Raw genomic sequence first — 27,185 nt, forward strand, 5'->3', positions numbered from 1 at the left:
AACTTGGGCAAGCCCAGATGATGATGTCATGGCTTTTGAAGCTCCTGATAGGTTAACTGACAACATGTGAGTTAATTGAAGGCACACCTGGGGATGTATTTTAAGGCCACACCTCAAACACTCTGCTTCCTTGTTTGAAATCTTGGGAAAGTCAAAAGAAATCAGCCAAGAAATCAGGGAGAGAGTCGTGGAGCTCCACAAGTCTGGTTCATCCTTGGGTGCAATTTCCAGATGCTTGAAGGTGCCACGTTCATCTGTGCAAACAATTATACGCAAGTATAAACATCATGGGAATGTCCAGCCATCACACCGCTCAGGAAGGAGACGGGCTCTGTGTCCCAGAGATGAACGTGTTTTGGTCCGACATGTGCAAATCAACCCCAGAACAAAAGCTAAAGACCTTGTGAAGATGATGGCTGAAGCTGGTAAGAAAGTGTCATTATCCACAGTAAAACGAGTCCTGCACCGACATGGGCTGAAAGGCTACTCAGCAAGAAGGAAGCCATTACTCCTAAAGAAACATAAAAAAGCCAGATTACAGTTTGCAAAAAGACACCAAGACAAAAACCTTAACTTCTGGAGACATGTCCTGTGGTCTGATGAAACTAAAGTGGAGCTGTTTGGCCATAATGACCACCGTTACATTTGGAGGAAAAAGGGGGAAGCTTGTAGACCTAAAAACACCATCCCAACTGTGAAGCATGGAGGTGGCAGCATCATGTTGTGGGGCTGTTTTGCTGCAGCAGGAACTGGCGCTCTTCATAAAATAGATGGCATCATGAAGAAAGAACATTACCTGGAAATATTAAGGCAACATCTCAGGACATCAGCCAGGAAGCTAAAACTTGGGCGTAAATGGGTCTTCAAAATGGACAATGACCCTAAGCATACTGCCAAAATAGTTAAAAAGTGGCTTGAGGACAACAAAGTCAATGTCTTGGAGTGGCCATCACAAAGCCCTGACCTGAATCTCATCGAAAATTTGTGGGCAGATCTGAAAAGGCGTGTGCGATCGAGGCGGCCAACAAACCTGACTCGGTTACACCAGTTCTGTCAGGAGGAATGGGCCAGAATTCCAGCAGAGTACTGTAAGAAGCTTGTGGAAGGATACCCAAAACGTTTGACCCAAGTCATGCAGTTCAAAGGCAATGTTACTAAATAGTAAGGAAATGTATGTAAACTTTTGACCTTGAAGAAAGTAATAAAAAAATTCTCTAAAATATTCTCTCTCTCATTATTGTGGCATTTAGCAAAAATAAATAATTTTGGTAATCCTAACTGACCTGAAACAGAAGAGGTTTAGTCTGATTTAGCTTCAGACAGTGAGAAAAAAATTAGTTATGTGTCTTTTTGCAGTGTATGTAAACTTCTGGTTTCAACTGTATTTTTTTTTTTTTTTTATAAAATGTTCTTTAAATCAGGCTATGAATGATATATAAATAAAACCCTCTGTAAAAATCTTTATAATATATATACTAATGAAAATGGAAAGTTACGGCGTCAGCCATCAGACCTCTGGAGCTTGTCCAGAAAGCCGCAGCTCACCTGGTGTTCAATCGCCCCAAGTTCTCCCACACAACTTCCTTTCTTCGTTCTCTACACTGGCTACCTGTAAGAGCTCATCCAGTTTAAGACTTTGGTACTAGCCTACAGGGCAGTGAAAGGAACAGCTCCTTCCTATCTCCAGGCCATGGTCAAGCCTTACACCCCCGCCCAACCACTTCACTCTGCTGCCTAGATATGTATTGTAGAATTCCAAACATTTTGAAGACACTACAGGTGAATAAGGTAATAAATGTGAACTCACTGATATGTTATGTTTAAATAGCCAAAGGAGGCATTATCTAATGCTACTTTTTGGTGCATTTAGGAGAACAAACAGACAAAGTACTGAAGAAAACACCTAAATGTGTACTTTGGATGTTTTTATTTCCACTAGACTGAAAGAAGACGTGTTATGGAAGTAAAGTTGCCCAAACTCTCAAAACTGACCAGTGCGTGAAAAACAATGTTTTCTTTCCTGTAGTGTCTGGTCAATGTAAATTCCACTTACATTGTTCCATAAATCAAATTAAAGCTGATTTCTAAGGTTTTGTAACTCATGGAGTGATTGAGATAATAAATTCCTTCCTCCATTCATGATGACAGTAATAATTTAAATAAATAACCAAATGCACACAGACAGCTACACATATATGTGTGTTTATAGGTGTATTTATATATACACACATATACTGTAAATTTATTTTTTATTTAATTTTTTTATTTATTAAAAAATATATATATATTAGATTTGACAAGTAGGATTTTTCTGTGTGAACTAAAAGCACGTCTTTAGCTTGTTTTATCTCTGTGGAATAAGGAGGCACACATGTTGAACGACATACTGCAATCATTTATATTTAAACAGACTGCCAGTGGCCCATAAAGACATGGATAGTTCATGTTTCTGTGGGTACATCCCAAGTCTCTTAATTGCATCCCCGTTTCCCTCACTTGCATCTTTTCCATGGGAGGACAGAGGAAACAAGGAAACATGTTTTAAGAGAAATGAAACGTCAATTCCTTGTACACAGACACTGTAATAATCACTGTATTTATACTAATAAAGACACAGTTATCATCACTGTATTTGTACTGATAAAGACACAGTTATCATCACTGTATTTATACTAGTAAAGACACAGTTATCATCACTGTATTTATACTGATAAAGACACAGTTATCATTACTGTATCTATACTGATAAAGACACAGTTATCATCACTGTATTTATACTAGTAAAGACACAGTTATCATCACTGTATTTATACTGATAAAGACATAGTTATCATCACTGTATCTATACTGATAAAGACACAGTTATCATCACTGTATTTATACTAGTAAAGACACAGTTATCATCACTGTATCTATACTGATAAAGACACAGTTATCATCACTGTATTTATACTAGTAAAGACACAGTTATCATCACTGTATTTATACTGATAAAGACACAGTTATCATTACTGTATCTATACTGATAAAGACACAGTTATCATCACTGTATTTATACTAGTAAAGACACAGTTATCATCACTGTATCTATACTGATAAAGACAGTTATCATCACTGTATCTATACTGATAAAGACACAGTTATCATCACTGTATCTATACTGATAAAGACACAGTTATCATCACTGTATTTATACTAATAAAGACACAGTTATCATCACTGTATTTATACTGATAAAGACACAGTTATCATCACTGTATCTATACTGATAAAGACACAGTTATCATCACTGTATTTATACTAGTAAAGACACAGTTATCATCACTGTATCTATACTGATAAAGACACAGTTATCATCACTGTATCTATACTGATAAAGACACAGTTATCATCACTGTATTTATACTGATAAAGACACAGTTATCATCACTGTTTGACAACCGAACATGACATAATCGGACATTTTGACGCTTGTAACAGTTTCCATTCAACGTTTAAAGCTTGATAACTTGTCTGGTTGGCTGGGGACAAACAGCACTTCTGTTGCTAACATGTTCACAAATATTTTTGATGACATTGGCTGTAAATGGGTCTATGGTCCGCAATTCTTGACATTAACAGTATTAACAGATATTAATATAGATTTTAATGCCTTAAAATTGTACATTATTTCTATTGTATAGGCTCACGACAAATCATCATGGACTAAGCAGTCACTTTGAAAGGACTCTCATCACCCCAAATAGAGTATTTCCATGGGTCCTGCTCTGTCCACTTTAGCCACGCTATGTCAAACCACGCCAAGACATGTCATGATTTAATGCATTTCCACGATTTTTAGCAGCAAAAATAAAGCAAATAAGACTGTTGCTTATAATTAACACAATATCGGATTTCTGTTATAAAAACAAATTGTGGACGGGGAGTTGAGCTTGACCATCAAAGATCTTGAAATTTGCAGTATTTTATGTCTGTTTTATTTGCCTTTTGCCTGTTTTGCCTGGAACAAGTAATACCGAGGAGGGAAACATAAAGATACTACATGAAGCTCTAACGTAAGTTCAGACAGGAAGACTATAATCATGCATGCCTAAGCCCATAGCTTATTTACCATACATCTGCCGTCACTCCTCAAGAATGAACACATTATTTCCTTGTTGTTATTGTTTGGGGCTGTCAATCACGATATCAGCTGTCTAAGATCAGCTGGTCTCTAGCCAATAGCACAACGACACAAGGACATCATTAGCCTATCATCTTGCCGCTGTCTGTCTTTAAATATGACCATCTCTCTACCTTCAGTAGTTCATGCTGCTGTTGCGCAACCCTCCACCTCCCCATCTGATTCATCAGCCTCATCAACTCATCATCCTATCAACCTCATCAGCCACCAACACCACCAGTGTCTGGACTCCACGGGGGGATTTATATTGTTGCCGCTCAGGGCAATCACAACTCGATCACAAATCTCCTCGTCGAGTTCAAGCGCCAAAGAATTTCTGTGTAACTCATTCACGCATCATCTGTCATAATAAATGTTAACTACTAATCATTCACTTGTCTCTCCTGATTGAAATGGAACTTCTGCTAATTTTGGCGGCCCCTGTGGACAGAAGCAGTAGTGTTTACGACGACCAGAGTCCTTTTAGAACTTTCTGGTTCTGGTGAACCTGTATGTTTTCATGATTTTGCATGGAAAGCCTTTATTGTAGTGGCTAAATCACTGAAAAGACCAACATGATTCAATCACTGCAGGTCTTCATCAGGGCATTTTTAGAGTGCCTGGATTGCCTTCTTGTTTATCCAATAAAAAAATACTTACACTTCCGCAGACCATATTTTAACCTCTGCACTCCGCCATGGTCCACTCTGAAACAATGAACATAGTAAGAAAAGCATAAGCTATGATGGCCCTCAGGTGTAAAATGGCAAATAAAAAAAAAACTGAAAGCACAACATTTCACAAAGTGGAAAAAGTAGAGACAAAAATTATTGTTCTAAAATGTTTTTTTGTTATGTTTTCTAAGTTGCACAGCCATGTTTTTACAGTAGCCCAGTGGACAAATCAAATGCTCTAGAGAAAGACTTTCACATTGTTACGCGGTAATGTGAACGACAGAGTGCGAAACCATGGTAACACCAGCCACCGTCTGACTTCCGTTGTGTGTTATTGTAAGAGTGAAATTGTGTGATGTAAACATAGTTGTGCATGTGCAAACATTAGGTTAGTATGTTATTGAATTGCTCTCTATCATCTTGTTCACACATATTTAGTCTCCACAATAATGTTAACTTGATGATCTGGTCGCAGATATCGGCACTAGTCAGTGCTGCTCAGGCAGCTGGAGGTTACAGGGTTAAGAGAGGAGAGAAAGATGTAGAGCGAGGAGAAGTTAGTTTGGGCTTCACTGGCTCAGTGTTGGGACTTCCCTAAAGATATGAGGAAAACCCAGGACGTTGTTGGACTGATTTGTTCCTTATCATACACCATCGTTGCTAACACTATTATGGTGAGGATGGCCACTGAACGAGATGACCGCCGTTACCACAATTTTGTACCTGTAGGTTCACGTTACCGCAGTCTTAAAAAGAGAGGAGTAAGTTCACCGCTAGATGCTGCTAAATCCAAAACACTGTCCCTCTAAGATTTGGATGCTCCTGTCAAGGAAAAGTATGCTCTCAGCACTCTATGAGCCATACTTTAGAGTCTCCAGCCTCCACTGTGGATCGACCAGTCCAGCAGAGAGGAGCGTCACTCCTGCGTCTCCTGGATGGTTGTAGCTCAGGTCCAGCTCTCTCAGATGGGAGGGGTTGGAGCTCAGAGCTGAGGCCAGAGAAGCACAGCCTTCCTCTGTGACCTGACAGCCTGACAGACTGTAAACATGAATCAATACTCAGTTAATGGTTGTTTTGACTGTGAAGATTCAAGGAATCAGGACACAGTAACAACAACCATTAATACAACTGATCTGGACTCGTAGATCACACACAGGTTAAGAATCTGGTCATGTGAGAGAAAATGTTTGTGTGAGAGCCTTTAAATCTAACCTGAGAGTTTCCAGTCTACATTGAGGAGTCTCAAGTCCAGCAGAAAGAAGCTTCACTCCTGAATCTTGCAGGTCGTTGCTATTCAGGTCCAGCTCTTTCAAACTAGAGGTCTGGGAGCTGAGAGCTGAGGCCAGAGCTTCACAGCTTCTCTCTGACAGCTTACACTCACCCAACCTGGATACAATTAGTGATGATGATGACAAAAAATATTCTTTTGTGGGTCTGCAACACAAAATACTCAGCCAATAATGGTTTCATATATTATTATTATTTTTTTTATATATATATATATATATATATATATATATATATATATATATATATATATATATATATATATATATATATATATATATATATATATTGCCGTCTCTAAATATAACATATATTTCACTCCGCTGACCTGAGAGTTTCCAGGTTACAGTGTGGACTCTCCAGTCCAGCAGAAAGAATCTTCACTCCTGAATCTTTCAGGTTATTGTTACTCAAGTCCAGCTCTTTCAAGATGGAAGTCTGGACAGTGAGAACTGAGGCCAAAGTTTCACAGCTCTTTTCTGACAGCTTACAAGCCCTTAGCCTGAAGAAGAATAGGAAATTATTAAACAAAAAATAATGATCTTGGCTAAAAGCTAGAAATGATGGACAGGGCCTGACGTACTGAATTCACTGTGTATAAAGATGGACTTAATCCGCATTTGGTATGAAGAAGGGCGTATGTGGGTGATTTTACGATTTATCCTACAGATTTTCTTTGGTGTGAAATGGGGGAAGTCAAAGATGCTCTGCTAATCTGGTAGATGGAAACATTCTGACACCAACATATCGGCCTAATGGGGAACCAATATAAGGACAAAGTCATCAGAGGAACAAGACCCCATTAAAGCTCATCAAATGCGCTCCTGTAATGTCAGCTACATGTAGGTACTGGCATTCTCTTTTGAGACCCATCTTTAGTCTATAGTTTTTTACATTCACACAATTTGGCACCATCCCTGTAAATGTATGCTGAATTAGCCATTAGCGGTTTCTGCTTGCAACATACCCATGGATGTAAAGACAACTGTCACTAGATTACTGTAATACTGAAGAAAACTTAAAAATATGATGATTGTCAGGCAAGTTCTGAAGCGTATATTTGGCTCTTCTTCAACTCTCCCCATTTGGAGCCTTTTAGCTTTCTCTTTTGTCTTTGTCCTGCTGAATGTCTGTGTCTATTACAGACCAAATCCTATAATTTACCATTGGTTACAATGCCTTTCAGAATGATGAGTTACATAGTCTGTCACAATATGAAGTGCCCTGAAGAGGAGTTAATCTTCTTTCTGGATGCTCTGCTAGAAGATCACTTGTACTGTTGCAGATATGTGCAACAGGATGTTGGATCAACCAATCAGCTTGCTTGACCTCTGCATAGGTTTGCAAAGACATTTATGTGAATCTCTGCAACACTTAGTTGAGTTTAGGAAAAATATCATGGTTGGGCTTAAAATAAGTACATAAACTTAGTCAAATGCTTATGGAAACAATGTCAAAGGGAAAACATGTCACTAATTTTGGGACCTCTCACACATTTTAGTCACTTGTTCAGAGTCTAGCATATTCACACCGATGTGTTTACATTGTCAGTACAGTCAGTACAGACTAGCACACCTAGAGAGCAACAAATGGCGTTCTTTTTGCACACAAAATGACTTACAAATTGTCGTCTCATTCATGCACAAAATGGTTATAGCGGGCTGATGTGATAGTACAGAAACCAGCTGACCTGAGAGTTTCCAGTTTACAGTGGGGATTCTCCAATCCGGTACTGAATACCAGCACTCCTGAATCCTGCAGGTTGTTCATACTCAGGTCCAGCTGTCTCAGACCAGAGGACTTGGAGCTAAGGAATAAGCCCACATAATCACAGCTATTCCACGTCAGGGCGCAGTCAATCAACCTAGAAATAGAATAAGTGATAAAGACAAATTCAACTTTCTATTTAACCAGACGTAATCTAGGTCTAGTGTGTGAATTAGCAAAAACAAGATGTTCAGCTAATGTTAAGTCACTCTTCAAATGACAGCCTTCAAACAGTTGTAGGTCTGGTTAAACAGAAAGCTGACCTGATTGTTTCAAGTCTACAGTGTGGACTCTCCAATCCCACAGAGAGCAGCTTCACTCCTTCGTCCGTTAAGTTGTTGTTATTGAGGTGCAGATCTTTAAGACTGGAGGACGGGCAACTGAGAACTGAAGATAGAGCTTTACCACTCACGAATTGTAGCCCACAGTTACTCAGCCTGTAGAATCATCAATAACAAAAATCCATAAAAATATGGTTCAAGTCAATGCAGTCTGACAGAACTCAAATTCACTGTAGTTCATTTGTATTAGTTCTGATTGTGTCCTGTTAATTTCGTACTCCTCCTAAATCTTCATCATTCACCCTAGTTTGACACAGGAAATTACCTTAGATGACCAATTGGACTAACTGTAAAGGGATCTAGATCCAGGACCAGCTGCCAGCTCACCTAATCAATGTACACATTCATCCTTCAACGCCAGTGCAGCTATACTCTCTTCTAGGTAACTGAAAAAGCGTGCAGGCAGATTATCATTACCACTATGAGAACAATCGTCATTTCACGTGAGTGTAGGACCCGTTGATGCCAGGCTTAGAAAATCTAGATGTGTAGACGGTAGCGATCCCAGCTATGTAACTAAAACAAATTAATTTGCAGCTCTGATTGACATTGGTGTCCTGGAGACTGTTTTTCCTCCCTAAAATCAAGTGACAGAAAAGGCAGGGAGGCTGGACTAAAACGCTATAGTAACAAAAAGCCATGACAACACATATAAAAACTGTATGTGAGGGATTGTAATGGTAGCTGAACAAAAAAGTGAGTAAGTTGACCAACATGTAGATCCCTATAGAGTTAGCCATAATGGCTATTCCAGGCTACGTTCTTGTTGTCTTTTTTTCAGTCAGACTCTGAGACAATTGTTAATGTAAAGAGAAAAAAAGATAATTGAAAAGCTGTAAGAGGTTTGCACAGTTTTCCCAAACATACGTTTCCTCAAATCTCTGCAACTGAGGTGGTAAGTGCAAAGTTTTGGACAAATAGAAATTTTCAAGATAATGATAATGCTGGAGCAAAATTTAGAAATTACCAACAATTCCAATTGATCCTGTCAGGACCATGAACATCTGTACCCGAGCATGTGACAGAGTGAAGTAAGTGGAAGGATTTTGGATGTAGTGCAGGGTAGATTTTTATAAATGCTTGAGCGTCACCTTATCGCCCGCTACATCCTGCTCCAATTTAGCTCCGGTACTGCTCACACTATGAGTTTGAAGCAGTCCTATTGAGTTTGACAAAGAATGTGTGTGTATTGCACATGGCGGCTGCGTAGAATTGTTTCAAGCTTGTATGATGCAAAAAAATGTCAATAACTCCAGAACATTGAAAAGCAGTAAACGGCGAACAGCTCCGTGAACGATGAGTTGAAATTCTCATTGCTCGACTCTGCTCACATGCCCTGGTTGTACCATATATCATGGTAATCCATCCAATAGTTGTTGAGATTGTTAAATATTAACCAAAATAAACTAGAGGAAAAGATTAGCAATCTCTTTAGCATCAATCATCTGGGAACCATAAATGTCTGTACCTAATAAAATGTTTCAGATATTTATACCTGGATCAAAGTGGTGGACTGACCACTGACCTTGCTATAAAGCCACACAGATATCGTAAAACTGATGTTAAAAACAGCCTTAAGTAAAGCAAGCAGACCTGAGAGTTTCAAGTCTACATTCCTTCAAGCCACCCGTGAAATCTTGGATTCCAAGATCTGTCACATAGTTGTGACTCAGGTCCAGCTCTCTCAGATTAGAGTTGACAGAGCTGAGAGCTGAGCTGAGTCAGAAAGAATGAACAAGGACCTAAAAATGTAACATTTACAATATCAAATATGTAAAGTAAGTTGTGCACTTACAAAGATAGACTGGAGGCTTGAAGCACTGGAAGCAACCTCAGAAGACTTTCCTCTGAACCAAAGAATTTTTTCAGGTCAAACACATCCAACTTGCTCTCTGATGACAGTAAGATGAAGACCAGAGCTGACCACTGAGCAGGAGACAGTTTGTTTGTGGACAGACATTCTGAACTGAGGTACTGTTGGATTTCCTCCAACAGAGAATGATCACGCAGCTCATTCAGACAGTGAAAAAGGTTGATGCGTCGCCCTGGAGAGGGATTCTTCCTGATCATCTCCTTGACGTACTGGACTGTGTCCTGATTGCTCTGTAAGCTACTTCCTGATTGATTCAATAGGCCTTGAAGAAGTGCTTGATTGGTCTGCAGTGAGAGGCCAACGAGGAAACGGAGGAACAAGTCCAGGTGTCCATTTGGACTCTGTAAAGCCTTGTTGACTGCACTCTGGAAGAGCTGATTGACTGAAGATTGCCCAGTGATGAGAGCAGACTGTTGGGAGGTTGATTGTTCTTCTGACAAGAGGTTGACACCAGAGTTGACGAAGGACATAATGACATGAAGGGCAGCCAGAAACTCCTGAAAGCTCAAGTGGACGAAGCAGAAACGTTTGTCCTGGTTCAGCCCACGGTCCTCCTTAAAGATCTGTGGGAGCACACTTGAGTACACAGAAGCATCTTTAATGTCAATGCCACACTCTTTAAGATCTGCTTCATAGAAGATCAGGTTGCCTTTCTGCAGCTGCTCAAAAGCCAGTTTCCCCAGAGACACAATCATCTTGTTGGTCTTGGTGTTCCAGAGTGATTCTGTCTCAGCTCCTTCATGATATTTGATATTTGCTAGTTTGGACTGATCTAATAGAAAATGGATATACATCTCAGTTAAGGTCTTGGGCAGCTCTCCTCTTTCTGTGGTTTTCAACAAATCCTCCAGAACTGTCGCAGTGATCCAACAGAGGACTAGGATGTGGCACATGATGTGGAGGCTTCGTGACGCCTTGATGTGGGTGATGATTCTGCTGGCCAGCTCCTTATTCCTAAATCTCTTCCTGAAGTACTCGTCCTTCTTTGGATCAGTGAACCCTCTCACTTCTGTCACCATGTCAATGAACCCTGGAGGGATTTGACTGGCTGCCTCATGTGTTGTGGTCAGCCAGAGGTAGGAAGAAGGGAACAGTTTCCCCATGATGAGGTTTGTCAGCAGCACGTCCACCGAAGCCGAGTCGGTAACATCAGTCAGGATCTCGTTGTTGTCGAAGTCCAAGGGAAGTCGACATTCATCCAGACCATCAAGGATGAACACAATCTGGAGTTTATCAAAACCACATTTTCCTGCTACTTTGGTTTCAGTAAAGAAGTGATGAAGAAGCTCCACCCAGCTGTATTTTTTCTCCTTAAGCAAATTCAACTCTCGGAAAGTGAATGGAAATACGAACTGGATATTGTTGTAGACTTTGTCTTCGGACCAATCCAGGGCAAACTTCCATGTCAAGACTGTTTTCCCAATGCCTGCTGCTCCTTTTGTCAATAATGTTCTAACTGATCCATCTTGACCAGATAAAGTCTTCTATGTTGAAAGTTTGTTCCAAATCAACAGTTTTTCTGGATACTGTTGCAGTTTGTCTGACCTTCTGTTTCGTGTTAACCTTCTCAGACTTTTCCTCTGTGATGTAGAGCTCAGTGTAGATCTCATTCATCAAAATCTGCTTTCCAGATTTTGTGGCTTGCTCAAACAAACGCTGAAACTTCTTCCTCAGGTTGGATTTGAGTTTACGCTGGCAATCATTGAGAGTTTCTGAAGGAATGTGCAAGAGATGAAATTCATTAGAATATGCTATTGTTATTATAGCAATGCTAACATTTCCAGATAGACACAAACCAGGGCTCCAGATTGAGGCAAATGCAACCAAAAATCTGAAATCTGACTAAACATTTTCATTGGTCACACCGGTGGGCCTGATATTTAGCAGGTCTCATCACAACCTTAAAACATACCAGTAATTCAAAATGAAGACCACTATCCACTGTTTTTTTTCTCAAGAAAAGTGCTGCGGTGCCCATTACACCTGTTCCCGGCAATAAAAATCTCAACAGAGACCCGACATCATCGGAGGAGGTAACCACTCCAGCACCTGTCTCCCCTTTTCCTGGTAAAATGCCTAATCCTGACAAGAGGTACCGGATTCATTTCAGAACTAGGGGTAAGGGTGGACTTGGCCATTTTCACAAGATAGTACTGTGAGCAACAAAGCGTGGCAATTTCTAAGTTGTTTTCTTCATCTCCTTTTGTTCGCCGTACGGGACAGGGGCTTTAGGTGGGAGGGCCAACCTCTTCTTCCGGCGCACCTCTGACCCAACATCTTTAACGGAGAGGGCTTCATCTCAACTCAAAAACATTTATCTACACCTTTATTCCTATCTACAATCAGAAATTGACAATATGTATGGCAACTGACAAAATCCAAAAGGCACGGTGAAAACAACTAAATTATGTGCTGTTGGACCTATGACAAAGGCACACCAGAGCAACCAATGTAACATTTCTATCTCCATGTTACCCAATCAGCTTATTGATGTTGGGCAGTGTAGCAGGCTGACTAAATCCTGAAATACTCATTTGTAATTTCTGATAGCAGATTGTCACGCAACCAATTTAATCTGTTAACCCTACATGAACAGATATTTTTGGCCACTTGGAGGCGGTAAAAACTAGCTGTGAACACAACACTGACATACAGTATATTTACCTTTTACATTGATACTTTGAAACTGTTAGCAAACAGTTGCTTATTTACACACCCAGAAGTTATTGATCAACATTAACATTCATTCATGTGTTTCTTATCATCTGGCTAAGTCCAATATTCATTTTCCTTCTAGCTCTGCAATAGTTGGGCCATGTGTATTGACTGGAGGCAGATTGCATTCCCAAAAGTTGTTCCTAAAAATGGGTTAGCACATCTTAGCCATGGTCACACGTGTAATTCATCACACTGCAGTTACAGATTTAACTCTGTTTCTATCTATTTGTGCATTTCTTTATCTTCTTTTTTTCCCTTTATTGTTTTACTTACCTTTGGATGTTGAGCTGATGTTTGATAATCGCTGCACCAAGTCATTCTTTTTGATCAACTTCAAAACCATAATTGTCACCTCCACTGCATTTTTGTCGTAGGTCTCTATGATCTCATCCACTGTGTCCATCCTATCCGCATTCCCTAATTGGCTCTTTGGGATTGCTGGGAAGCCTCCCAAGACCTCGACCTGCTGCAGGAACCATTTGAACTTTTTGAACTCTTCATCTGCCAAATCCTCCAATGTTGCCAGCAGCTCTAGAGGTCTTGCCATGGTTTCTTCTTGCTGAAATACCATTACACCCATAGAAATAGAATTGGTTTAAAACAGACATTGTTTCTATTGTCTTTTGACTTTAAAGAAAATGGCCAATATTGGAACATTAGACCCATGCTGCCACTGGCTACCAGCCATGTTACTGATTAAGAGTAAATAAAGATGGCACACAGCACAAATTAAAAAGTTTCAGGTTTGCCTAAAAAAGAAGCTTACAGGATGATTATCTCTTTGGAATGATGCAGCTGCAGGTCTAAACCTCTCTCAAATCATAGCACAATATGTGAACAGTCTCTCTGCAAAGTTTGACTTTGATAAAGGGAAGCAGAACAAAAACAGAGAGGTTTTAGTACAGAGAGTTCAGGCGAGGCCTCCTAAATGGTCATTTTGGCACCATCTGTGCCATTTCAATTTTTTCATGTACCAAACTATATATTTCACTTGTATTTCACTAATGGTGTTACATCCAAATACAGCAGTTTCGGCTTTATTTTGAAAGCCAGAATCCTCTCTGTGTCCTTCTGCGTAATGGAGTTTTTCTCAATGTCAGCCCCCTGTGAGTACGCAGGGCTATATTTCGGCAAAGGATTGGTCGATTTGAGTAAATGATTCCTCATTTGAAGCGTTAGAGCCACTAGAATTTAGCTATATACCAAAATGAGATTGACAGCACTGTTAGCCAATCAGAATCAGCAGGGCGCCGTTCTGTGGGCAGTGCAGGCTGTGATGCACGGCGTTTCTAACCCTTCCTGCATGGACCCACAGCAACCTAGAAACGCCCGGAATGAATTGAGTGTAACACGGGAAGTAGGTCTAACGTATCTCAGTGTGGATTTACCGGAAAAATAAACATTTCACAAAAAAACAGCAAAGGTAAGAGAAATGTTACAACTATTGTTTGATAAAGTGATTTCTGTTGTTGGCGTTCTTTGGCTCATATCGCTGATGCTTTGTTGTAGCTGGATTTGATGTATATGTCTGGAATCTGTGGAGTGTCTGCTTTCTTTTGAGATATCGTGTGTGTATTGCATAAAGTACCACAGCGGTAGAGTCAGAAATGTGGCGAGTGGGTTGACTAGGTGGCGCTATATGGATTTTGATATTTGGTAATTCACTTAGTTGGTGTTTGGAGCATGTAAAAACAACTATTCTTGTAGCCAAGGTTCTGCTGTTTAATTTGATGTGCAACATCATTATATTCATTCGTGATAAGTGCATTTTTTCCGACGGTATATGCTAAGCTTCCTCCACAGCCCCCAAAAAAGGGGGCACTTCAAAACCTCACCTCAGTTGGTCCGCAACTTGTCATTAAGTCGGCTTAGTTCATACGGAAGTCGCGATGGCAACAGAACACATTAAAAGGGCCGCCACTCTGACCATCCTGCTACGTTGATTAGAATGGGAATGTCTGATCTACTCCTATTCTATTTCCATGATTACACATTGGTAACAATTTATAATAAGGGTGCATTTATTAACATCAATTAAAAACTGAAACATGTTATGTAGTGTTAAACAGTTGAATGTGTTCGTTATACACAAGTTTGTCACACAAAGAAACACTTAATGTAATAAACATTACATAATATAAACTAAACTTGTTTTACATTTACTCATGATGTGTTTATTTGTTAAAGGGGGTAGTCCAGTGATTTAGTGCTGTACCTCCATAACGTTGGGATTCTCAAAAGAGACAGATCACATGCTCAGATCAGAGCATGTTCTAACTTTTAGTCTTTAGCATGGGCAAAAACAATGGATGACACGCTTCCCATAGTGCAACTCTGTATTGTCATTCAAAAAACCACAGAACAAAAGTAGACTGACGTTCTCCTTCAAGTTGTATGCAAGATACTTTGTAATTATGGCAATTGTATAGCTGGTGAAACCAATTATATTTTTGAAATAAATATCCTCTTGATGTATTTTGGAGCCTGACCTAAAGCTATACTTCATTATTGGAATATTGACTGAATGGACTCTTGAGTATTGAATACTGACCGCCTGCAGGCTTGAATGGTGGCTCTGAAAGGTTTGTAGCTTGCTCCTTTGTGGTGGATGGCAGCTGTAGTCGGCTTGAAACAACAAAAGGTTGGAGTGGATCAAACATGGAAAGCATCGAAACAGGAACATAAAACAACTTAATTAAAGGCAGTGGTGGGCCGTCAGGGCCAGCAAAGCCTTCTCTGCTGGCCTAAACACAATCACAAAAGTATAGCTATTTTATAATTTAATAATTTTTCACAAATACACTACATGTATTCTAATTATGTTTCCCATTAGCTTATTTTCTCATTGCACAGCTACTGTCTTCCTCTGTTGCTCTGCTTCCAGCCTGCTGCGTTACTTCCAGTGCAGCTTGTTTTAAGTAGAGCTCTTATCCAATCAGATTTCACCTCTATGTCTATGTCTATGTAGGTAAGAAGAGAGGCCCGAGGTTTGCTAGATAGCCTTTGCAGATTAAAGTATATGGGGACGATATTGTTGATTGTCATAGTGTTCAACCAATCAGATCTTTAGTTTGACGTGTTGGCCGTGTTCTTTGACGTGTATTCTAGGTAGCCTACAACTACGTTAATGCTGGCTCAGCATTGACATGACATTTTTAGCGTTTTGTTTGGTGTAGATTCTTTTTTTTTTTTTATACCTAGCTATGTATTTTTTAAACACTCAATGGCTGAAGGAAGCAAAAACGGATTCCTCAAGAAGGACATTTCCAGAAAAGCTGCACATCGTATCAAAGGGTCGGCCAACCCCACAGCTAGCAGCCCTGACCCAGCCAGGAAAAGGATTTGTATGAACGGTATTTCTGGCTAACAGCGTCGGAGAAGCGCTGCACATTTTATGGCTGTTGTAATGGTAATTTTTTACGTAGTATATATTTCTACTCAGTATATTGTATTCATGCATAAGTCATTTTGCTCTGAACTTTGTTGAACTTCACCGTGTCTCTGTTGTGCAAAAGAATAATTCTCCCTTGCCTGTTCACATAGATAACTAACTGTGTTGTATGAGAATGTTCCATGCCAAGGCCTTTGGGCTGCTTGTTTTGGTTGCTGGCCGTTTGTTTTCACTTGTTGTTCCTATCAGTCTGAGACCAAAAGTCTGAGACCGAAATGTCTGTAACATTGGCCATCGGCCCCCACCTTTGCTCATTCTGTATAAAGAAAGCTTGTTCACTTTGTTCTTGGTTCTTCTTCCTCACTGAGACTGTACGCATTCTGTTGTGATGATTGAACCTTCTCTGCGCAGAGAATAAATACTTAAAAGACAACCTGGTTTTTGGTATTATGTATTTCAGCATTAGAAGACTCATGCAAAGCGGGTATGGGATTTTTTTTCCATCACAATGGGAATGCGTTTTATTTGCAACTGAGCGTCTTGGTGTCTGGAGCTGTTTGGAGCTACGCTAACCTGAAGTGGCATGGCAAGACACCTACAAGCTACGGTGCTTTTGAAAACTTTTGCTGAGACCCGAGTGGATCTACAACTCAATGAACAACTGAACCGCACCGATGTTCTGTACAACCGTCAGTCGTAACAGTCATTAAACTCTTCATTAACAAAGAAAGGAGGACTTTGTCTTTAAGTGAACAGCAGCTTTGGTAAGTGAAGTGCTTTTGTGTTTTTACATCTGCAGTAGCGTTACTACTGTGTTGATTTGTCTATGGTGTCGTTTTTATGATATGGTTCATATTGTTCCCTCTGATGTGAATAATATTTGAATGGCTCTTAGATGCTTGTTTGGAAAAGGAAATGTACTTATGACTTCTGGTGACTAGTAGTTCTTTTGATTACCAATGTTGAATGCACTTATTGTAAGTCGCTTTGGATAAAAGCGTCAGCTAAATGACTGTAATGTAATGTAATGTAATGAATGGCTCGTGCTCTTCAGTGTGCGGTGGAATACGTGTTTTAGCGCCAAAGAGTTGCTGGATTGATTTGTCATGCTTTGTTGTCATATAAATATATGTGACTGGTTCTTGTGAGTTTGTTCTTGTCATTGTGTTAATTACGTTGATTTTGACTATATGCATCCCGTCATGTTAGGGTCGGACATTTGATTCTCTGTTTGGAGTTTTGTTTTGTTTTACAAAGCAAGAATTATGGTCTGGAGAAATGGGGATTGTGTGGCGATTGCTTTAACCCTGTTTGAATCAGTAGGGAACAGCTAAACACTGCGGGGAGAGTTTGTAGCTTATGTGCTGCTGTTGTTTTCCTGCTAAGCTAGTTTAGCGTCGCGTGTAGAATGTTTTTCTTCCAGGGTAGGAGTGTCAGACAGCTGTCTGTTACGTCATTCAAACGTATTGAATACCGAACGGTTTAATACGAATACGTGTATTGTTACACCCCTAGAAACAAATAGCTGTAGCTGTGGCGTCATAATGAGCTTATTAGGAGGTGGTTCAACTGTAGTAGGACAGCACAGAAGGCCCGCCACTGTTTAAAGGGGACATATCAACTCGTATTTTAGGTTCATACTGGGCATGCTGGGTTTCTACTTGAACATGTTTAAATGCTTTAATGTTCAAAAAACATCATTCTTCTCATACTGTCTGAATATACCTGTATTCTCTCAGATATCCAAATGTATAGACTGAAAATGTGTTTTTTTTTTAAGGATAAGTCCCCTTTAAGTATTTAAATATAAATCCATGTCTAATATTAACTATCAAACCATTTAATTGTTATGAGGGGTCATCATACATCTACATGCTGACTGTTACCCACATTATCCGATCTAGAACTGAAGATATGCCTTAAATATGTTTCAATAAAAGAAACCAGTGTTAAATTAGTTTTAAAAGAATGCAATTAACTGTAAAATGTTGTGCACTTACCTTTTCATGTTAAAGATAACCTGCTGCCACACTGATTGGAAGTAGACGAGAGAGAGAGAGAGAGAGAGAGAGAGAGAGAGAGAGAGAGAGAGAGAGAGAGAGTCAAGTTTATCTACAAAGCCACTCGTCACTGTGACAGCCTCAAAATGCCTTTCAGACCAACATTATGTAACAGAAGGAAAAAAAGAGGGTTCTTACATCAATTAGAGGCAAACATCAGCAGGTGCAATAGACACTAGCAGCAAGAGGGGCCCAGCCGAGTGGCTCAGCTACATCATCTGTCCATTGTTTTGTTATAGCATTTTGGATTTCTAAGATAATGAAAACACAAAGAGTCTGCCCCTTTAGTCAAATTCAAAACTAAGTTCAGTTGTTACCTTCTATACATTATTATGGTAAAAAATATTGTTTATAGCTGCTTTAAAGGTGCACCCCGATTTGAACAAAACCTGAGCAAAAATGACCCTGACCTAATTAATAAAGTTACAGAGGGGTTGCTTACGACCTCTTAAAGAAATAGTGTGTAGTTTTAGTTTAGAGCAGAGGTATTCAATTAAAGTTCAGTGAGGTCCATTTAGAGAGAATTTCCTCATCCTAAAGTCCAGAACACCAAATAATATCTTAACTTGCGCTATGATTTAGTCTCATATATATTGAAGTAGCCAACAGTTGTATTAACGTTTGTAGGTAGTCAACATCTGACTGTCAAATCAAATAAAGAAAGTTCAATTGAATAATATCTAAACAATATTTATTGTCAGATTTCATATTGATCTGGATTAATTATAAATAATATAGACTAATAATAAATAAATGTAGGCTGAATTAAAAAATAAAATACATATCAGTAAGCTTTTAAAAAATGTGACTCTTAAAATAAACTACTTAATTTTAGAAAAATTAATTGAAGTGAATTGTCTTTGCCTGCAGCTTTAAATTCAGTTCATTCAGGTGTGAAGTGGTCAATCAAAAAAGCCGCAATATCCATATTATTTTTATCTTCTAAAGAGAGAAATTTGTGTGCAGGGATAATAATCTGTGGTTATTAAAACCACTTGTTTCAGCTCTATTTCTCTCTGTTAACATCTTTGTTGCGCAGTGAATTACTGTGTTAGGATTCTGATGATATTGGATTATTTTTTGTACCTTCATTTCGGATGTGAGTTGGTACGTTTGCTCAAAAGATCTGTGCTTTCCCTCGTAGTGGCGCTTCACATTACCGCTTTTAATAATCATCAATAAACATATGAGACTGGTTTTGAACTGCCTGTGGGAAGAATGAAGATATACGAGTCTGTCCATTATTGGTTAAAGACTCTGGTCTCTCTGGTCTCTCTGTCCACATTCCTCTTCTTAGAGAACGCCATGTGAAATAACTTCTCTGACTCACTTACTTCTCCAACTGTTGGGTCTCTCTCCCGTGTGTGTGCAAATGTCACTGGAGTTGCGATGCTTATAGGAGTACACATATTTGATGGACTGCTGAACAAGTGCCGTAAAGGCTAGAAAAGCTGTGCCAGTTAAAATAGAAGCGCCCTGTTAGAATTTATCAATCATCAATTATCAGTTTTAGGTCCGCATACAACGGCGTTTGGGTCTGGAACCAGAACCGCGGTACACCTATTAGTGACCCCTGGTTTAGAGGGTATGATTTAATTTTTGGTTCATATTTATTCTCATTAACTACCCAAAACCTTCCTTGTTGCCAGTGTTTTGGTATATTTTGTAAAAAGAAAAAAATAATAAGTTTAATGAAATCTTAAGTAAAGAGGTAAAAATGAAACACCAAAAGTATGGTTTACATTTTGTACTACCTTGTCCTTTGCAAGTACCTTCATCCGTTCAAGTGTTCAAATGATGAAGGAATTGTTGCACTACAATGTTGGTAGCCCAGAACGGTCTTACCAGGCAAAAAGTAAAATGCTAAATCTATGTCTGAGAGACCTCAAGACCCAGTCTAAGCCTAGGACAGAACCCTGAACCTCTCTAGTCTCCTCCTCTTTATACCTCATTACCTCCAGCATCTTAAACCTCCTGGTCCCTATATGGTAGACAACTGAACATTGCCAAATGATTGGATTAAGCTGTTTACGTAGTCTCACAATTTTGATATGCTTCTTTAAGTAACATTCATTTCTTCAGTTCCTGTCCGGCCTTGTTTTCCTGAACATGTATAATTTTTGCAAAGTCTGCACCTATCTGTTTCGTATGCTGACTCTGACAATGATCGATTTTATTGTATTTTAAAAAATATTATTTTGAAGAATGCTTTAGGCTGCGCTTTTAGGGTCTAGCTGTCCTAGGTCCTGCTTGTTCTGTTTGTTTGATCTTTAATTTGATAAATCAATTAGTTAAAATTAGAGAGAGGTTATGGGTGAGGTGTGTCTCGGACACACCTCACCCATTTAGATTTGACATTTGATTTAGGTGGATACCTCAACACAGTTCCTAAACTTTGCAACAGCTTTAACCCAAAACACACATTATATCACTGCACTTCAATTGACAGTCAAATATAAAAGTTCAGTTGTTGCCTAATGCTTGTCCTTGTGTAGCCTTACACTGGTCTTGAATGGTTATAATGCAGAAAAAGCTAAATAAAATGCTCTGAAGCAATTTGTGCAGGAGATTGAATCCATCTTTAGGTTATTCTGTGAAAGCAGTAAGATAGACAGCAGTACCTTTTCTCTCCAGACAGAGGTCTGGATTGAAGCTCTTTCTTCTCCAGATTGAGGAATTGAATCTGTGTGGCGTTATAACAAGCCAGGGAAAAGAGAAGAGAAAAACAATGGCTATTGCGTAAGCATCATGAAGCTTTTGTTGTTTAAACCAAACATGATGATTGTGCTGTCCTCACTAAAAGATGTTGCAGGAATCATATTTTTCAACTAAACAGACAGATTGACATTATGTTCTCCAGCAGCGTATTCTCCAAGGAACAGACAGGTTGTTGTGTTTGGCAGGATTTAATGAAGGAAAATATGTAATTTGTAAAACTGAAAAAGAGCTTAGAATACAAAAGGTAAGTCCCTTTGTAAGTACTAAATAATATCTCTAGTACATCAGTAGATAGAAGATTACTGGCATAAACCAAAGTGGACAGGTGCTTAGAAGTATTTCCATGTAAGTAAAGATTAAATACAACAGTAAACACCATTTACACAAGCAGCAATGCTTTAACCACTAAACACTAATACATCCATACGTAGTTGACAGTAAACTAACCATCATCAACAATACTGTAGTCAAACCAAAGAAATATGAACCTACACATGTTAATATCACTGTAAATAGTAGATGATTTACAGATGAAGACAGTTTTGTGGACTTTAAGGCAAAGGATGAAGAGGATCATACACTGAGATTCTCACTCTATGAGTCCATACGCAAAAAATAACTTCCTGAACATTACTTCCTGTTACTCTGAATATTTACTATTTGCTCACTTCCTCTTCAGTGCAGTTACTCACAATCGTCACTAGATGTTACTAAAGGGCATACAAAATAAACCAATACACTGATTCCAATATAATGATGTTTTGTCTACGGCCTGATGGGGTTGATGCATTAAGTTGGAAGTTCCTCTAAAACTATGCACAAAGACATGTCCATGTACTCTAAACTTCAGATACATAATGCTGTGGCACACAACTCCTGAGGGAAATGTTTGTCTCTTTAGCTGCTAAATGCTCCACTATGTTCACCAGCTAGACGCTAACTGGTCCTGTCAGCGGTTTGAAACAATTTTCACTGAACACGAAAATAACAGCTTCGTGAAGCCGAAGGGCAGCCGCAGATTCAGGTGATAATACTCTCCATTTTCATCACTATTAGAGACCCCTTTCACATTGTCATTTAATAAATTGTCACTATAAAAACAAGAAAATATTTTTTACAGCTGCTTTAAAAAGGTGTACCCCAATTTGAACAAAATCTATACTCACATGACAATGACCTAATTAAAAGAAATTTTAAACTGTTTGGATCCCCAAAACAAACATTTTTATAGTATAAAAAAAAAATGTAAGGACATTTTCAGTTTTGCTTCGGGTATTTCTTAGCCCCCTCACAACTTGACAAGTTTAATTCCTTATCTAACAGTAGCTCAACATGAAGAGAAAAGTGTAATTGCCATGCGGCAACCTCTACAGTAGATTCTGAAGCAGACAAACCAGTTTCACTTCATTCTTTGCTACCTCCTTTTATCTAATTGGTGCAATATAACCAAAATAATTGGAGATAGATAGATAGATACAAACAATTGGATGGTTTTAAAACAGACATAAATGCAATAACAGTGCAGTACATCAGCTTCCATTGAATTGGCTGGTTGAGTGGTAGCATTTGTGACATGACATGTAAGATTAGGTGAGGCATATTTGTAACAAGGATGACTATTCACTAATGACAAAGGAAAGAGGGGAAGAGAGAAAAATAAATAACAGATAGAGAATAAAAGATGTTCAGCATGTAATAATTTGATTCCTGTGGAGAAACGTCCTTGCAAAAATCATACGCACATTAAAGTTACTCACAATATCTCCAAAACAAGGAAGTGTTAAGTATTGCCATTACAACATTATTCTACTATAAACTGCTTTAATATGTATTAAAGCAGTCTTGATCAGTTTTTGTGACAGTCACACATCAATAACTTTGTAGTCAGTCAATAAACATTTATGGTTTCATTTACTCATTGGGCAGACACTTTGATCCATAACAACATACAAATGAAGATCAATCCAAGATCGGTAAAGTTGTCACGGGGTGTGGTGGAGGACTCAAATGCAGACATGACCAGATGCAGAGTGAAACAGGTTTTTAATGAACCAAGAACATGACAGGAGTCTTACATGGAAACAGCATGGAAACCAACGATGACATGAGATGAGAGTGGAAATCCGGAAGGAGAAAGCAGGGAGGACTGGAAACCGGGGAGCAGGACGAGCCAAACGGGTGGGGTGACATGGCAATGATCTGGCAAAGAGTGCCTGAGAGGCAGGAGTTTATATAGTGGCTAGATCAGAGGCAGGTGAGGGGAGTTGTGCTGATGAGGAGGGAGTGCTTGATTAGTGATCAGAGGCAGGTGAAGGGAGTTAGGCTGATGAATAGAGTGAGGAGGGTGTTGAGTGATAGGAGAGAAGGGGCAGAGCTGTGACAAAAGTTGGGTATCATCAGCATAGAAGTGTCAAGAAAAAGCATTTATGATGCTGTGTAAAATAATGAATTACCTAGCGCCCTACTAACCCTACCTAAAATCACATTTAGTTTTATTGGTAAAGTCCTGACGCTTTAAGTTATATATATAGAGATTTTCATGAAATCAAGCACTATTTTTTCAAATATTTATGATAAACATTTTATAATTTTTCTGTATTATTTCCTCATTTAAGGATATTATTCCTTTGAATTCTGTCTAACAGACGTTCCCTCATCTATCTGACACAGTGACAGTGAGGAGCCAGGCCGTGAAGGTTTCCACATATCTAACTCAAAACCAAACCCAGGGTAGAGGGGTTCGGAGAATCTGGAGTAGGAAGTGTAGAGGTGTGTCAGTGTGTCAGAGGAGATAATGTAGAAGGACAGAGTGCCAGCAGGCCAGTCTAGATACACTGCTGCTCTGGGAGTTTCTTTGAAACAGGGACGTATATCTGTTCCTGTGTTATTGTGCCAAAGATAGTAACCCCCATCGTAGCCCAGACTCCAGGACTTGTCATTCCTTCCAAACATGCAGTCATTATAATTTCCTCTCCTTCTCATTCCTCGGTAAGCCACCGCCATGCAAGACAGTCCCTTAGTCTCAACTTCCCAGTAACAGCGACCAGTCAACCCAGTTGTACACAGCAGCTGTTGTAAGTGATCAAATCTCTCTGGATGATACGGATAAGGCTGTTCCTCCTCCACATATTTCACCTGTCTGTTGTCCTCAGACAGTATTAGCTGTCTGTGTGCTGTGTTTGGGTCCAGTGTGAGTTCACAGGCGTCTGATAGAGAGACACAAAGCAGTAGAACATACTGTTATAGAACATTTTACAGTTGTAAACAATGACGTACAGTAGTACAGTGGAGTACAATTGTCAAACTATGCAAAGGCATTAATCACTAAAGATCACAAAATTGTCAAATGGTGAGCGACTTCCAGATGTGTGTGCTGTTAGTGAGAGGGTAGAATACATTAGTAAGTGGCCAAATATTCAAGGGCCAGATATATAAATGTATTTGGTGGAGAAACCAAGTGTGTAACATTACACCACTGAGAAATTACGAGATACAAGTCACTAGATGCTTCCAACCACATTATCAGTGTTCATGAACAGAAAGTCAAATACCATGATACAGACTTACAGGTTAGATTTTATTGAATTTTATAATGGGCGTTTCAAACACCAGCATTATTGATCAGTCTACGGGTGGTCAACACGTAAGCATCCGGTGTTTCAGTTTAACGAGTGACCATGTCACGGTTGCCCGTGGTGATGGCAGCTGTTGTAAACACAAACAGGACCTGTAGGTGTTGTTAAAGCCTTCAATCAATTTAAAATACATATTCATCTGTGTTTATTATCTACGCCAACCATTTTCGTAAGTTACTACGAACAACCACGGACGCATTCAGCTGTCACCAGTTAACACGGCCACTAATTAAAATGAAACACATTTTGCTCTGAAACGTCGTGATGCTTTTGGAATTCTGTAAAACTTGAGCATGCTGTTGGAATATGGATTCTGACAACAGAACATGACACAATCAGACATTTTGATGCTTGTAACAGTTGTCATTCAATGTTTAAACCTTGATAACTTGTCTGGATGGCTGGGGACAAACAGCACTTCTGTTGCCAAAATGCGCACAAATACTTTTGATATTTGCTGTTAACTGGTCTATAGTCAGTAATTCTTGATATTAACAGTATTAACAGATATATACATAGATTTTAATGCTTTCAAATGTTACATCATTTCTGTTATAGGCTCATGACAAATCATCATGGACTGAGCAGTCACTGCCCAAGGACTCTCATCACCCCAAATAGAGTTTTTCCATGGGTCCTGCTCTGTCCACTTTAGCCACGCTATGTCATGATTACATGCATTTCCAAGATTTTTTGCAGCAAAAATTACCCAAATAAGACTTTTATTAATGAACACAATATCTGATTTCTGTTACAAAAGCTTGACCATCAAAGATCTTGATATTTGTAGTATATTGTCTGTTTTATTTGCCTTTTGTCTGTTTTTTACTAAAGAGCCTTTTGATAGTAGTTTTTCAAACATTTTATACAATTTAAATTCTGTTGTGTCAATACTTTATGCTACTTGCTTAATGTGCCTCCCCGCTTTAAAGTTAGTTGTAGCCCCTCATCTGGGCTGATTAAAGGTCCCTCCATTTTAAAGGTGCTGTAACGAATTGCTGTAAATTTACAGTGGATTTTCAACGGTATCTTACAGTATTTCATAATAACTCTAACATACAGTTAAATGTTCATCCCTCGCATGTAAATTAACAGTTAATGCTGTAAATTAACAGTTAATGCCATCAATTAACAATAAAAGCAGACTACCGTAATTTAGCAGCATGATACAGTATTTTTCGTGAAGTGTTGGATACACACTTCCCAATACAAGTTCAGTGAATCTCAATCCATCTCAGATAATGTTCCATTTGGTCTGTTTCGTTACATTAGGTTGCTAATCTTGGTGGAGCTAGCTCTGTAACGTTAGCTAGCTTGAGTTCAATTAGCCTGAGAAAGGTTAGCTACTTACAGCAAAGCAACTTAAGTTAACATAAATAAAGTTAATCACCAATTACAGTGTTCTGATGTAACATTAGTAACCTAACTTGTGTTTACTTGTGCCATTATAGAACCAACTGTAGGACAGCAAATGGGCCGATTATCAAAATGAAGAGGGGACCAGAAATCGCTGACGTGTGTTCAAGACGATGAACAGTTGAGGTAACGCTAACAGTAACAGTAACGTTACGTGTGTGTTATCCCAGAAGCAACATTAAAACCAGACCGAACTCATTTTAGTGTTGAACGTTAGTCCATTGTGGTCCATTGTCTTAGCTTAATTTCTTCACCTAACGTAATCAGCTCATCACAAAGGATAGTCTGTTAATTTAACTGTATGGTATTGTTGTATTAGCTTTTTCTAAAGACTTACACTGATGTGTTAACATGTGAGGTACATGCAAACTTACAGTTTCACACCCAAAGCTTCTTTTAAGTGTGTTTATCCTGATGTCAGAACTTTCCAAGAGTTCAGAACATTGTGTTTCTAAAGACTTTATTTTGTTTGTTTTACAGTCACTCGTCATCAGAGATTGAGGATACCAGCCAGATGCTGCAGTCAAGTCCTCTTTTAAGGTGTTCTCTCTCTTTATTGTTTTCATTCATGTGTGAGTTCATGCTGTTCAAATTAACTATAAATGTCTATAAGACTTGTTAACAAGCTAGGCTGTGATGCAGTTCTATTACACTGTTCTTGATGCTATTTTAATTCAGCGTTTCACTCTTAATGCTATTTTAATTCAGTGTTACACTGTAGATGCTAATGAGTTTAGTTAAGTTGGTCATTAACGATTTTATTAGTTTAATAGTTTTCTAATTCTGGCATATACCATAAAATCACGGTAAAACCAAGTTATCCTATTATCACATACAGTAATCCAGTATACGGTAAGATACCGTAAAATAAAATTACGGTAGTGCGCCGTAAAAAACAGTAAATTACTGGTGAAACATAGAGATACTACATGGAACTTTTGCTAATTTTTGCGGTCCCTGTGGACAGAAGCAGTAGTGTTTACGACAACCAGAGTCCCTTTAGAACTCTTCTCGTTTTACTGCAGCAGGGTCTGACAGTCTGCTCCTGGTTCTTCCGTGCCTCCCTTCCCTTCTTCCCGTCCAGGTGTAAAGCACAACATTTCACAAAATGGAAAAAGTAGAGACAAAAATTCTTGTTCTAAA

The 27,185-nt window shown here is 39.0% G+C and overlaps 2 protein-coding genes across 2 annotated transcripts; both read right to left on the reverse strand.

Annotated features, from left to right (window-relative positions):
- Positions 1–4,799: 4,799 nt before the first annotated feature.
- LOC137888167 (NACHT, LRR and PYD domains-containing protein 12-like) lies at positions 4,800–13,369 on the reverse strand. The gene is given in 9 exon segments (XM_068731488.1): positions 4,800–4,869; positions 5,701–5,874; positions 6,049–6,222; positions 6,452–6,625; positions 7,814–7,987; positions 8,154–8,327; positions 10,027–11,580; positions 11,582–11,816; positions 13,096–13,369. Coding segments are annotated over 9 exon segments (3,003 nt in total).
- Positions 13,370–23,610: 10,241 nt separating this feature from the next.
- LOC137888168 (stonustoxin subunit beta-like) lies at positions 23,611–24,969 on the reverse strand. Its single transcript, XM_068731489.1, has 2 exons — positions 24,945–24,969; positions 23,611–24,197 (listed from the first exon to the last, which is right to left on the reverse strand). The coding sequence occupies exons 1-2, from the start codon at positions 24,967–24,969 to the stop codon at positions 23,611–23,613; spliced, it is 612 nt and encodes a 203-aa protein (XP_068587590.1).
- Between the last annotated feature and the right edge of the window lie 2,216 nt (positions 24,970–27,185).

Source organism: Cebidichthys violaceus, unplaced genomic scaffold (assembly GCF_023349555.1).
Source record: "Cebidichthys violaceus isolate CVI_PGR_0920_01 unplaced genomic scaffold, fCebVio1.0.p SCAF_52, whole genome shotgun sequence".
In the NCBI taxonomy this organism is placed as follows: Eukaryota; Metazoa; Chordata; class Actinopteri; order Perciformes; family Stichaeidae; genus Cebidichthys; species Cebidichthys violaceus.

What these genes read in the sequence shown, in the direction of transcription:
- LOC137888168 (XM_068731489.1), bottom strand. Translation starts at nt 24,969, where the DNA reads ATGTCTGATTGTGTCATGTTCTGTT. An exon ending in TGATTGTGTCATGTTCTGTT is followed by an intron (nt 24,198 to 24,944) that starts GTCAGAATCCAT and finishes TCTCTCTATCAG; the next exon opens with ACGCCTGTGAACTCACACTG.